Source organism: Ambystoma mexicanum, chromosome 10 (assembly GCF_040938575.1).
Source record: "Ambystoma mexicanum isolate Mex_15411 chromosome 10, UKY_AmexF1_1, whole genome shotgun sequence".
NCBI lineage: Eukaryota > Metazoa > Chordata > Amphibia > Caudata > Ambystomatidae > Ambystoma > Ambystoma mexicanum.
Window position 1 is genome coordinate 1,240,994,537 of NC_090932.1, and position 14,804 is coordinate 1,241,009,340.

Consider the following 14,804-nt stretch of genomic DNA (forward strand, 5'->3'; position numbering starts at 1 on the left):
TTTGCTCTGAGAGGAGCTCTAAGAGACACGTTTGTGGTGGGCTGGGAGTTTCCACTTCTCTACGCGTTTCCTCCAGTCCCCGTGATTCCTCACGCAATCTGGAGGTTGAGAAAGTTTGGGAAAACCATGATCATAATTGTCCCGGATTGGGCCAGGAGGACATGGTAATGGACCTTCTGGACATGTCCATCTGCCCTACAATAAGTCTTCCACAAAAAAAGGATATTCTCTCGCAAGAGGAAGGTCAGGTTCTCCATCCAGAGGTCAAGACACTCAACCTTCATGCATGGTTTCCGAGAGGTTGCAATATAAGGATTGGGACCTCTGAGACGATGTAATGGAGATTTTCCTTTGGGCCAGAAGGCGAGCAACTTAATCCTTGTAGCAGTGTCAGAATAAATTCAGTAACTGATGCAAAGATGAGAATGTTGACCCTTTTCAATGTGGCACTCCTATGGTCCTATCTCTTCTGTTACATTTGACCAATCTGGGGCTTCAGGTTGGAACAATAAAGGGATACCTGGCAGCGCTTCCCATCTTTAAGCGCTCCACGGAAGAGGTTTCCTATTTCAAGATTCCATTGATTATCCAATTTTTTAAGGGCCTCACCAACGTCTACCCTCCAGTACCATTTCATGTCCCTGCTTGGGAATTGAATCTTGTGTTGAAATTCCTAACTTGTATACCTTTTGAGCCTTAAAAGCCCTAGAGGACAGGAATGTAAACACTTAAAACTGCCCTTGTGGCTTTAACATCAGCCCGCAGGGTTGGAGAGTTACAGGATCTCTCATGCAAACCTCTGTATACTACCTTTTACAAGGGCAAGGTAATACTTTGAGTTAAACCTTCTTTCTTGCCTAAAGTAGTTTCTGACTTTCACTTGTCACAGAAAAGAACACTTCCAACCTTCTACCTCCTCATTTGGGCAAGGAAGAGGAGAGGTTACACAGTCTGGACCCAAATTAGGCTGAGTGTTTATATAGCAAAAATGTCAATTGCGCCAGGATTACCAGTTTTTCATCGGTTATTCCGGTCATAAACTAGGATTAGCGGTGACAAAACATACTATATACCGCTGGATTACTTTGGGTATTGTGGAGTTTTACAGGTTAGCTGGAAAAGACCTGCCAGAAGGGCTTTGTGCCCATTCCACGAGGGGTATGCCAACTTCCGCGGCTCTTCAGAGGGGAGTCCCTGTAGTTATGTTCAGCTGCAACATGGGCATCAATACATACTTTCGAAGGGATTGTGTCCTCCGACGTATTCCTCATCTTAGATATCTCCTTCCAGCTCTGCTGGCCTCGGAACATTTTTTCCTCTCTAGAGGGCGCTGCGCGTCGACGTCCTCCGAGTCGATGTCCCTCGACAGCCGCCGTATCGACGTCGACGTAATCCTGCCTATAAAGGCCGCGCGCAGCGTCCGTTGCTCAGTTCCGTTTTTTCGCGCTTACTTAGTGCCTCGGAATACCGTTGCTCAGTTCTTGTCAGATTAATCCTATTTACCTCGAGTCATTCGATCCGTACTCGATGGCTTCCTCGTCGGAACCCAAAACTCCTCGATCCGGCTTCAAAAAATGCCGAGATTGTGGGAAAAAGATGTCGCTGACTGACCCTCACAGAGTTTGTCTGTGGTGTTTGGGAGCTGAACACCATTGTTCGGAATGCGAGGACTGTATGTCCATGACAGCTAAGCCCCTGAAGCAGCGTAGGGGGAAGCTGGAGAAAGGTAAGACTTTTAAAGCTTCTTCGTCGACGAAGTCGAGACACTCGTCTCCTCGTCACCATTCGCGCTCCAGGTCTCGGAGTGGGTCTCATCACTCCTCGAGATCGAAGCACTCGAAGAGGAGACGTCGAAGATCCCCTTCTCCGTCTTCCTCTTCCTCTGTTTCACCAAAAAGAATCCCTTGCCCCACGAAACTTAGTTCCCGGGCTGAATGGGAGGAATTCCGCAAAAATATGATGAGCGTCTTCGAGAAAGCGGCCTCGACCCCCTCGAAGACTGCCGAGAGTGATGCTCTGGTCGAAAGACCCGAAGGTCAAAAACGCAGCGAGTCGCAGTACCCGGCGAAGGAAACCTCTCGAGCGCGTCTCGAACCCTCGAGTAGGACTATGACCTCCAAACCTTCCTCGAAGGTTCCGTCGACGAGGGTTCTGTCGATGTCTTCGACGCCGTTGTCGAAGGGACCTTCGACACACGGGTCTGTCGACTCCACGCCAGCTTCGACACCAGCGTCGACGCCAAGAAAAGTCACGGTTACGACACACCCAGTGACTATCCCCAGGTCCTCGACGTCGATGGCTTCGAGATTGTCGAGTAGAATTCCAATTCTGTCGAGGTCTTCGAGGCCTCCGCCTTTGTTTTCGACGCCACGCTCGAAGGCGTCGACGACATCGACGTTTTCGAGGCCGATAATGACAAGTTCGGCTCCCTCTGCCTTGGAAATGGGATTTACTCCCTTTATGAGTTCAGAACAATTGAGAACTATGTCCTCAATTTTGGAAGAGGGTGAATTGTCTGAACAGGAAGACACATTTGAGTTGCAGGGACCTGTAACCCCAATTAGAGAGGAAATTTCCTCTGAAGAACGCAGGTTAAAGGATCTTCATGATTCCTTACATGAGGCAAGTGGGTTAGACACTTCCCCTGAGGTGGAGTTTGCTAGGCCAGACCCAGGGGAGCATGCTGAAACCCCCTATAGAGCCTTAATGGCCAGGATCAGAGTTCATGGGGTGGTCTGCACCTTCAGAATCTTTCCAACAAGATGACCTCACGGATATTCTTGACAAAGGGCCACATGAGGATCCTGTGGTGCCTTTTCATAAAGCTCTTCAGAGGAAGATCATGAAAAACTGGGAAACCCCAGATGTAGTACCAGCAGTAAATAAAAAACTGTCTACAAAGTACAGGGTATCTTCTACAGACCCGGAGTTTTTGTCTAAACACCCATCCCCAGAAAGTCTGGTGGTACAGGCAGCATCCTCTACCGATATCAAGACGGCTTGTCCTACCGTCCCACAGGACAGGGATGATAAAAAATATGATGCTATGGCAAAGAAAGTCTTTTCAGCATGTAGCATGGCGTTAAAATCTGTTAATGCTACTTGCACCCTTGCTAGGTTCAGCCATACACTTTGGGAGTGTGCTTCTACAGCGGCTGACTGCATCCCGGAGGGAGAAGAAAGGGATGCGTTCCTGAATATTATACAGGACGGTAAAGACGCTATGTGCGAATCCCTGCAGACAGGCATTGATTCGGCTGACAGTATCAGCAGAGCAATGGCGGCAAGTACATCAACCAGGAGATTCGCTTGGTTGAGAAAGTCTGGTTTTGCCCCAGATGTGCAAGCCAGGCTCTTGAACATGCCATTCGATGGCTCTTCTTTGTTTGGGAAAAAGGCGGATGACAGTTTAGAGAAACTGCAAACTTCAAAAGCAGCAGCAAAATCCCTAGGAGCTGCAATCCGTCAGACTCCTTTTCGTCCCACAGGAACCTCTGCGAGGGGCAAGTCCGTTCGCTTCTACTCCGCATTCGGAAGAGGTAGAGGATGACCGGCTCAAAGGGGACAAAGAAGAACTACCCGAGGAGGACGGGGTAGATATTCAAAAGCCGCAGCAACAGCAGGTGCCTCTTTACCATCGGCATCTGCATCAGCTGCCCCAAAACCACTCTGAGGACTCCCCTCACAGGACACCTGTAGGAGGCAGGTTGACTAAACATCTGGCGGTATGGCAGGCTATCACGTCAGATGCTTGGGCATTGGAAACAGTTGCCCAAGGTTACTGCCTGCCTTTCCTACGTATACCTCAGTCATCCACCTGGGATCAGCTCTCAGAAAGCTCCAGATCCGCTCCTCTTGCAGGAAATTTTGGACCTGCTAGAGAAAGGTGCCATAGAACCGGTACCTGTAGCGGAGAGGAACAAGGGCTGGTACTCCCCTTACTTTCTCATTCCAAAGAAAGACGGAGGACTGAGACCCACCTTGGACTTGCGAGAATTGAACAAATTCCTCAGGAAAGACAAATTCAAGATGGTCACTTTCTCAGATCCTCCAGGCCCTTCAGTTCCAGGACTGGTTGGTATCTCTGGACCTTCAGGACGCTTATTTCCATGTGCCTATCCATCTCAAACACAGGAAATACCTGAGGTTCGCAATTGGCAACTCTCACTATCAATTTCGAGTGCTGCCATTTGGGCTGACCTCCGCCCCGAGGGTCTTCACCAAGTTAATGTCGGTAGTGGCTGCAAGTCAAAGGAGGGAAGGGATTCACGTCTACCCCTACCTGGACGATTGGTTGATCAGGGCTGTTTCTTCGGAACAAGCTCAGATCCAGCTAAATCACGTGTGCCACTTCCTTCACAGACTGGGCTTCTCCCTCAATTTAAAGAAGTCACAAATGATACCATCGCAGAGACTCCAGTTCATAGGAGCGATCCTGGACACTTCCCTGGGAAAAGCCTCGCCACCAGAGGTGAGGGCTCAAGATATTCTACAGATGGTTACCAAGTTCCAACATGCCCAACGTCTCCCAGCCTTCGACTTTTTGAGGTTGCTAGGCCTCATGCATTTTCCTAGTGCCAGAGGCTCGCCTGAGAATGAGATCCCTCCAGTGGGCACTGAGGACTCAGTGGTCACAATTCTCAGGGAGAATGACAGATCTTCTTCAGGTTCCCGGCAGGGTGGCTCGAGACCTTCAGTGGTGGGCCTGTCAGGAGAACATTCTGAAAGGAGAACAGTTTTGGCAACCCTGGCCGGAGATAACAGTAGTCACGGATGCCTCACTCACGGGGTGGGGAGCCCACGCCAACGACTTGACCATCAGCGGTCGTTGGTCTCCATCGGAGTCCAGACTACACATCAACCTGTTAGAGCTGAGAGCCATCAGACTTGCGCTGAAGGCGTTCCTGCCAGCTGTACAAGGGAAGAACGTCCTGATAATGACGGACAACACGGTGGCCATGCATTACCTCAACAAAAGAGGCGTAGGATCACTACCCCTGTGCAGAGAGGCGATGCAGCTCTGGTTTTGGGCAATCCAAGAAGGAATCTCTCTATCGGCAGTTCACCTAGCCGGAGAGAAGAACTTGACAGCGGACGCTCTGAGCAGGCAGAACAGTCTCCCACGAGTGGGAGCTAGCTCAGGAAGTCCTTCAAGAGATCTTTGCCCTTTAGGGAACCCCTCAGGTAGATCTGTTCGCCACCAGCCTAAACAGGAAATGCGACCTGTTCTGCTCAAGGGAATTTCCCCCGAGAGGAGCTCTGGGAGACGCGTTCATAGTGGACTGGGAGTTTCCGCTTCTGTACGCGTTCCCACCGGTCCCTGTCATTCCTCAAATGATCAGGAGGTTGAGAAGATTCCGGCGAACCATGATCCTAATTGCCCCGGATTGGGCCAGGAGAACGTGGTACCCGGACCTTCTAGACTTGTCCATCTGCCCTCCAATTCGACTTCCACTCAGAGAGAACCTACTCTCACAGAAGGGAGATCAGGTTCTCCATCCAGACATCAAAACCTTCACGCTTGGCTTCTGAAAGGCTGAGGTACAAGGATTGGGACCTCCCTGATGATGTTATAGAGGTGTTGCTTTCGGCAAGGAGGCCAGCAACAAAGTCTTTATACCGCTGCCGTTGGAACAGATTTTGCAGCTGGTGTAGAGAACAGAATATCGACCCTTTTTCATGTGGTACACCAATGGTTTTGTCCTTCCTACTATATTTGGCAAATTCAGGCCTTCAAGTTGGCACCATTAAGGGCTATCTCGCAGCGCTATCCATCTTTAAGCGTACTGCGGAAGAACCATCCTATTTCAAATTACCCTTGGTAATACAGTTTCTAAAGGGGTTAACCAATGTTTATCCCCCAAGACCATTCCAAGTTCCCCTATGGGATTTAAACTTAGTACTAACTTTCCTGATGGGCACACCTTTCGAACCTCTCCATTCTTGTTCGTTAAGATTCCTTACCCTTAAAACTGTTTTATTAATAGCACTTACATCTGCTAGAAGGGTGAGCGAATTACAAGCTCTTTCTTGTAAACCCCCTCACACAATATTTCACAAAGACAAAGTTGTCCTGCAAGTGAAGCCTAGTTTCCTCCCAAAGGTGGTTTCTGAATTCCATATCACTCAGAAGATTACCCTACCATCTTTCTATCCTCCTCACCCGGGGAAAGAGGAAGAGAGGTTACACAGGCTAGACCCTAGGAGGGCTTTAAGTTTTTACATCAGTAGACTAGCCAGGATAAGACAGGCAGACCAGCTGTTTGTAGGTTACGCAGGTCACAAGCTGGGGTTACCAATAACTAAGCAGACCATTTCCAGATGGATCATTCTAGCCATTCTGGAATGTTATAAACTGGCAGGGAAAGAGCCCCCTCAAAACCTTAGGGCTCATTCGACCAGAGGTATTGCAGCTTCATCGGCCCCCAAGAGGCGTGCCGGTTAAAGACATCTGTGCGGCCGCTACATGGTCGTCTGTCCATACCTTTACACGTTTTTACAATTTGGATTCCTCCTCCAGTCAAGAGACTAGGTTTGGAAGGGCTGTACTGCATTCTATTCATCAATAGAAGACAGCGTGAAGTCAATACTCCCTCCTCCGATAATAGAATACTGCTATGGGAGCCTATCTAAGATGAGGAATACGTCGGAGGACACAATCCCTTCGAAGAACAAGTTACTTCTTACCTTGTAACGTTCTTTCGACGGGATGTCCCTCCGACGTATTCCTCATCGACCCTCCCATCCATCCCCGCAGTTCTACTTCCCTTGTTGTTGCAGCTTACGCTCCTTCAGGGTGATTAGTTTAGTCCAGAAAGTATTATTGTGGGCTACAAAACGGAACTGAGCAACGGACGCTGCGCGCGGCCTTTATAGGCAGGATGACGACGACGTCGATACGGCGGCTGTCGAGGGACATCGACTCGGAGGATGTCGACGCGCAGCACCCTCTAGAGAGAAAAAATTTTCCGAGGCCAGCAGAGCTGGAAGGAGATATCTAAGATGAGGAATACGTCGGAGGACCATCCCGTCGAAAGAACGTTACAAGGTAAGAAGTAACTTGTTCTTTGTTGCGCATTACTGTTTAGACTCTTTTTTTTTTTTTTTTTTCCTTCCCACGAGGGATTGTTTGCAAAATCTGTACTTCATTCTATCAATGATGAAACTAAATAGTACTCCCACCTCCTAAATGATCACTGCTGTGGGAGTCTACCCTAGATGAGGAATAAGTGGGAGGACACAATCCATTCGAAGAACATGTTACTTACCAACTGGTAACGTTCTTTCGACTGGATGTCCCACGTATTCCTCATCGCCCCTCCCATCCTACCCCCCTGTACAATTTACGTATTTTACACTTTGTGTTTCACGAAGAGCTTAGTCTGGAGGGCGACTGAATGATTAGTTGATTGTATGAAAAAACAGAATTGAAGCCAACGGGCGTGGCACTAGCTATTTATATTGCTGGTGACGTTGACACGCTACAGAGACTGTTGAGGGACATAGACGCCATGACCTCGTGCACAGCGCCCTCTGCTGAGAATGTATTTTTCGAAACAGCGATGCTAGCGAGATACAAAGATCATAGATGAGGAATACCTGGGAGGTACATCCAGTCGAAAGAACGTTACCAGTTGATAAGTAACTTCTTCTGTGCAGATTTGCGAAGTTCTACTTCAAAATTCCTCAATAACATCAAGCAGAAGGAAACCCCTCTCATTACCATCACAGTGGAGAAGTTGGTATTGCTGTGGATAGCAAATGCCAGATAGAAGCCAAGGCCAAGAAATTGTTGTTTGCCTGCGACACCTGTGGCCTTAAACATCTTTCAAGGTGATCAGCACGCCGAGTGCATTTATTGCCTCTACCTTAACCACTCGGTAGATGAATGCGACATTTGTAAACGGCTTAGTGCAAAAACCCTAGGCACGACGACTCTTATGTTGGCTTCAAGAGGGAAATGACCTCCCACGATAAGCTTAGCTGTGCATAGAGAGAAAAGACTGCTCTCCCATGGAAGGGCGAGAATTGAGGAAAGGCTATCTAAAAAACATAGACACCACCACGGCCTTTGGCCGTTTTCGGCTAAAAACACGAGGGGGGGCAGAAGGCCTCGTCGACCAAGCAGGTGGTCAAGCCAAAGAAGGGCCTGGGGTGGCTTTGTAGTCACCAGTATTATTACAAAAAAAAAAGTCTGGTGATGGTACTGCCGACGGGAACAGTCATTTGTGGATGGCTGCTTGTCGATGACAGGCCCGCAGTCCAACAAGACAGCAGAAAAACATCATCCCTGTTGATGGCAAGGCCTACAGTACCTCAGCCATGTGCTTTTTTTTACTGGTGGATGAAGTCCTCGTTGACCAATCTGTCAACTTGTAAGGGTTTGTCAACTGCAACAAACATAAACAAGCTAATAAACCTTCACCCACTGCAACCCTTCAGCGGATAAGCAGCTGTCAATGGGAAAATCCCTGCAACAGTGGAAAAGTCATTGCACTAGTCCACAGGCATGCATAAAGCTAGGCCTGAGACAAAAGTAACACCTGAAGCCACAAAAGCCCCCTTCTGAACACAGGAAAGGCCAGAGAACATAAAGCTGCAAGGAGACACCAGTGTCCCCTATTACGTACTCTGACCTTATGCCAGCGGATATTTTGAAGCATGAAATTGATATGATTTTCGATGGAACAGCAGGCTCAATCACTGCAGTTTTCAGATTCAGAGGACTCTATAATCATGCAGTCACCCTCTCCTAAACTACCTCCAACACCAAGTCTGGATCGATCATTCCACTGATACCCAACTGCATTCTCCACATGAGGCCCCCTCCAGGAGTTGGTAGCCACAAACTGGTCCAAAATGGCAGGAACATGGGAAGGCTGGATTCAAATAACCCCTAAGCTGATAAACAAGCTTTGATGGTGGGCCAACAAGGACACCACTACCTGTTTCAGGAACTGCGTCGCCACAATACTCTCATCGCGGACGCATCCATGTTAGGCTGGGGAGCCCATGTCAATAACCTACATTTCAGGGGGCTCTGGACGGCTGAAGAGGCTACACTCAACATCAAGGTCTTAGAGCAGTGTGATGGACTCTCAAATCCTTCCTTCCGGTGCTAAAAGGATGCATGGTCATGATTCTGACAGACAATACCACCATGATATTTTTTACATCAGGAAGCGGGGAGCAATGAGGTATACCACTGCCCCAGGAGGCCCAGCGGATTTGGCACTGGGTCATCACCAAGTGCAAACTCTTGCAAGCGTTCCAGCTCCCAGAAGTCCAGAGTAAGGTGGTGGAGAGCGGCAGCAAGTAATCCACTCAATCTCACGAATAGGAGCTCAACAACAGTCAACCTCAGTGTTCTGATATGGGGGCATCCATCCATAGACCGCTTTCCCATTGACCGCAACAACAAGTGTACACTGCCAGCAGAAACCTGAAGCAGGAATAGAACGGAGATGACTTCTTTCCGTGGACGAAACCATTTGCATACGCATTCCCACCAATTCCAGTAATACATCGGACAATGCACACAATAAGGGCACATCCGTGCTGACACATCTTGATCACTCCTAACTGGCCATGCCTGACGTGGTACTCGGACCTTCAACTGTCAGCGGCCCAGCCAATAAGGCTACGCAACCAAATACATCAAAGCCCAGGACCACAGCAAGGTCCTGCACCACGACCTGCTTTCCCTAAAGTTGACCACGTGACACCAGATTTCACAGTATGTGGACGCTTAGTCATTCCTCAAGATTGCAAAGACATCCTTGCAGTGGCCAGCGCGCCCTCCATAAACCGTTCATATAGCTTTAAGTGGAAATGGTTCTATGCATGATGCGTGGAACAGCAACCAGTTCAACAGCTCATCGTTGGGCAGGAACAGCTGTCCCGTATCGGTCTCTGGCAAAAGAGGTACTCAGTCACTTATCCATCTCACTGCCATCTCCAGACACACTAGAAAATGAGGACGCACACCCTTGTTCACTGGCAGACTGGTTAAGCACTTCCTGAAAGCGCTTTTTCAAGCTTTCCCTCCAACAAGGAAAACTACACTGGATTGGTGCCTGAATACAGTCCTAGCAGGGCTGATGAGAAAACCTTTTGAGCCACTAGCCTCGGCGAACATAAAATGTTTCATGGAAGGTCGCATTCTTAGTGGCCATCATGTCGGCCCATAGAGTCTAGGACCTTCTGGCTGTCAATGAGCCCTACCTACGTTTTTGTAAAGATAACGTTTTGCCTCATTCCCAAGGTTCCCACGTATTTTCATAAGAACGTGACCATTGCATTGCTTGTTCGCTTTCAGAAGGCCACTTCTCCAGCAGAGGTCGTATTTCATTTGTTTAATTTTGAGCCATCAAATACTACATGGACAGAACCAAGTCTTTTCAGAGCTTCAACACAGCTCTTTGTAGCGTTTGGACCTGCCAACAAAAGCAAAGCGCTATCCAAACATGGGATCTCTAGGTGGGTCACATGGGCGATTTCTTTCTGCCATGCAAAGGCGGCCATGCCATTAGTTAAGCTGCCCGAGCTACGGCGGCATCGGTGGCCCTCCTGCTCAAACATTTGCCATGCAGCGACCTACAAGGCACTGCCTGGAAGAACAGCACACAGTTGACGTTCAGACAGGGAGAGCCGTCCTGCAGCGTCTGTTCCAATAAGGTAGGCGTTTTACCTGCTTACAACCACCAGTTAATTTACTGCTACATATTCTATTCAGTGCATAAAAATCTATGAAAGATCCAATATTAGAGAAGGAGTATGTTGCTTACCTGCAACTCCTGTTCTCAAGAGTTCTTTCATATCTTAGATTCACATGCGCCCTTCATCCACCCCTACAGGGTAAAAGCCTCATAGCTCGGTACATAGTCAGCATGACTGGTCAGAATCTAAAGAGGGACTGTAGAGGAGGGGCTAACTACTCGATGTCCCATTGGATGGGATTAAAAGCACCCTTAAGGAGGGTGATGGCATACAAAATGAACCAACTGTTTTATTTAGACAGGTCAAACAAAAGGGTAAATGAGGATTCCCAGCTTGATGCCGGGGAATAGTCGTAGCATGTGAATCTATGTAAGATACCGATGCTGCAGAACAGGAGTTGCAGTTAAGGAATGCATTCCTTCAACATTCATTCTTGCTGTGATGTATGGGAAAGTTGCACCTTTTCTGGAAGCACATTTTCTATTAGTATAAAGAACGCCTTGGTGTGCCTCGTTCTCCATTACTGTCCCACAAAGCACTTGGTATTCCATACCATGTATTGGGCCTTGGAGAGATGCAGGTGATAATGGGCGGTAGAATTTAGAGCAGTTTCTGGTTGAGCCATATACTGAATAGAAAGTAACATTGTAGACCCTAATGAGTTGACACCCTGCACCAGAAAACACTGTATAAGAGGTGTTTATCCTCAATAGAGGGTTTTTCCCGTTTTTGTTTAATTTTTAAAGACTGGTTGCACTGTAAATTATGAAAGCTAATCCATAAGTGAGACTACCTTGCTCTCCCTTTCTATAGAGACAAAGCTTTGGTTCACTAATAAAATTCCTAACCAGGTAGAAACCCTTATATGGGGTTGAAGTTGGTACTTTAAGAGTAGAATAGCCTAGCATTTCCGTACTGGATTGTCGTTTGTGGGACCACACTGGTATTGACATCTCCTCTGGTAAAGCACAATGAGCTGAAATATGATTGTAGACCCTTCTGAGTGGGCACACTCCCACAGAACAGGCTATTTTAGCTGTGTTCATACTCTATAGACGGCTGACATTATTGCCTAATCTTAAAAATGTATGAAAGATAATCCACACTTTGCTGTCTTGCTGAGAGATACGGCTTCATGGCTTCACCTCACTGATGATGCCCAACAAGGCACAAACTTTTATGGGGTTGCTGTTGGTATTCTTATTGCATTTCTGGGTTTCTGACTGATGGCTTGGGAGGATAGCTCAGCGGCAACATGGTCGCCTTGGAAGCAAGATGGCACGGAGCAACATGGGTTCGATCCCCTGGTCCGTGCTTGGAAACCTCTGCGTATTAAGCGCGTTATAAGTAACCTTTCCTATCATATGCAAATTGATGTTTTCTCTGGAAAGGTCTAGTGGTCTAATTGTGATTGTTTACTCTCCCGATTGGGCACCTTGCTGCAGAACATGCCGTTCGAGCGCGCTGATCCTGAGTGTTTTTATATTTTTGCCTAATATGCAATGGAAGATATTTGGTTACCTGAGAAGATCACTTTATTTGCATCAATTCTTTTCATAACCAATGCCTCCCCAGTCCAAACGGGTTAACATGCTTACCTTTTCCAATACATTTAGCAAGGGGACCTTTATTAATGGGATATAATGGATTCTAGGGACATGAAAGTTAGATTGTGGATTGTCTCGGGAGGATAGCTCAGGGGCATGTGCTCACATTGGAAGCCAGACAACACGGAGCAACACAGGTTCGATCTCCGGGTCCGCGCTTAGAAACTCCTGGATATTAAGTGCGTTATAAATAACCTATCATTGGGTGAATCGTTAGCATGCGTGGATGCCATCTTTCCTGGCATGATCTGTTTATTCTGTATACAATACTACAATAAATTGAGTTTCGTTGCACCAGGGGACGGGTTAGTGCCTACCAATCCTCCTAAATAAAGGAAACTACTATAAAATGTTATGTTTACAGACCTGTTTAAAGGCTGGTTGGCTTGTGCTTGAAATATTTAACTGTGTTCAGGATATTTCCTACAGATGCGCGCTTTGAGACTAATAAGATGACGGTACACAAAAACCTAATGGGAAACATTTCAATCATTTACTCACTCACTTTAGTATTTCCACCTCATCCATAGCATTGGTTCCATTCCATATTAGGGATGTCAGTCAATGACATCGAAAGATTTAAGCACATGAGATGTCGCTTGGTGGGTGTGGGAATTTCCAGGATAGCAGCATCATGGCTGACAGCCAGACTGGTGCAGCTAAACGGGAATCGTTGGTATTGCTGTTAACACACAAGAAGAATGCAGGAATTGGTGTGGGACTAGGAAGGCATGTCCTTATCCTAGCAAGGCACACCTCTTGTCACTAGTAGCAGGGAAATCCATGAAGTACTTGGCTGATAGATTCTCCGCTACGCCAGACGGTGACTCCAATTGAGAGGATTTCTTGGCTTATCTTTGTAGTTTCGTACCTGAGGGATCTACTCCAGAGAAATGGATCTTAAAAGTTAAATGCACTCCCTAGGTCTTCCTACACAGGCATTGGAGTATGCCCATCACTTACTCGCTTCAACTGATTCCCCCACCCCTGCCACCCAGTGCTTTATATGGGTGATGTGACTGCACTCTTGTCAGATTCCATAACTAGTGTACAATCGCTGGCACTCACTGTCTGTGGAATTTATTTACAAACGTTTTAAAACAAATTGAAAGATTATTAAAGGAACAAGAAGTACAAACCAAGGAAATTGCATGTTTTCCAAAGATTTGAAGTTTCTTTGCGGGGCAATAGTTTTCTGCCGTCAAGTGAAGCTCTTGGGGAAATAAGTCTATGGGGTGGCCATTCTTGGAGAGAAACAACTTTTTCATTTTAATGCCGTTGAAATGTTGCTCACGTGGCTTTTTCAACTCGGTGTAAGATATTCATCCAATGATCCGAGTTTCCGTTCCTTTGGTTTACAGCGTTATTTAATTACTAGTGTGGGTTTGATTTTTGGATTCCTCTGTGCCTGAAGTACTTGTTGCCTCAGCGTCCGTGCAGCTAATACGTTCTTCAACCAGGACTTGTCTTCTAGTGCACTAGGCCCTGCAGCCTTTTGTCACTATTGGTACTTATTGTCACTTGACAAACTGTGTATAAACGTCCCTCGTAAGGATGCAAACTTTGGTTACTATTAAGAATGCCCTGCATTTCAAAGTGGTTTGCATTTTAAGAGGTGTTGGGTACAGTTTTAATGGCACACTTCTGGTTGGGGTCGTTATAAAAATGTAGATTGCAAACCTAAAATACATCCCCGTTTTTTTCAAGATACTTTTTCTGTTGACAATGAGAATTCTGATTAAATTGTGCCTTTCTGTTCAGTAATGATTCCCTCTTCTTCCATGTTTAGGCGGAGCTCACAGGCATTAAATGGCGCAGGTACAGTTTCCAAGGTCACGGTGAATGTGGCCCCATCATTTCTGCTCCAGCCCAGGATGACCCAATCCTACTTAGCTTCATACGGTGCCTGCAGTCCAACCTACTGTGTGTTTGGCGTCGGGAGGTCAAACCAGACCGTAAGGAGTTGTGGATTTTTTGGTGGGGAGACGAGCCAAACCTGGTTGATGTTATCCACCGCGAACTGCACAGTAAGTTGCCTTCACTGCTTTCGTTTTCCTGTGCTCTACTTTGTTGCATCAATGTGGTTATCAAGTTAGTTTTTTGATATTGGTCTTTGGCACGAAATCATTGTTTGGTTTCAATGGTATGCACCCGCTCACAGCTGCTATTTCTGTGTATGCGCCTGTACGCCTCGTTTCTGTGCGACTCGATGCGTTTGTTTCTAGCGGTTTGCACTCCAGACCGCTGAGCTGTGCCTTGTAGCATCGTTCAGTCAATCTGATTTGTCAGCTGTTAAACAGCCGCATTCTTTGTTCTCAATTTGAAGGTTGCTTGTTTGATTCTGTGTTGCCGCCAATCCTCCAAGCAGGCTCTGCCTAGGAAAGACTGCAGAATGAAACAAGAAGCCACGTGGGAAGAGGAACGAGGCGTTCACGTTCCGCTATGATAAGCCCCGTTTATTTTTAGCTTCACTCGTTT

At 47.2% G+C, this 14,804-nt stretch overlaps 1 protein-coding gene across 1 annotated transcript in view; it reads left to right on the top strand.

Annotated features, from left to right (window-relative positions):
- MED13L (mediator complex subunit 13L) overlaps window positions 1-14,804 on the top strand; it is a 2,324,591-nt gene that overhangs the window by 225,990 nt on the left and 2,083,797 nt on the right. Inside the window, exon 2 of the mRNA XM_069619219.1 lies at window positions 14,116-14,353. Within this exon, the coding sequence (XP_069475320.1) occupies window positions 14,116-14,353 (238 nt within the window). The remainder of the gene's footprint in view (window positions 1-14,115; window positions 14,354-14,804) is intronic.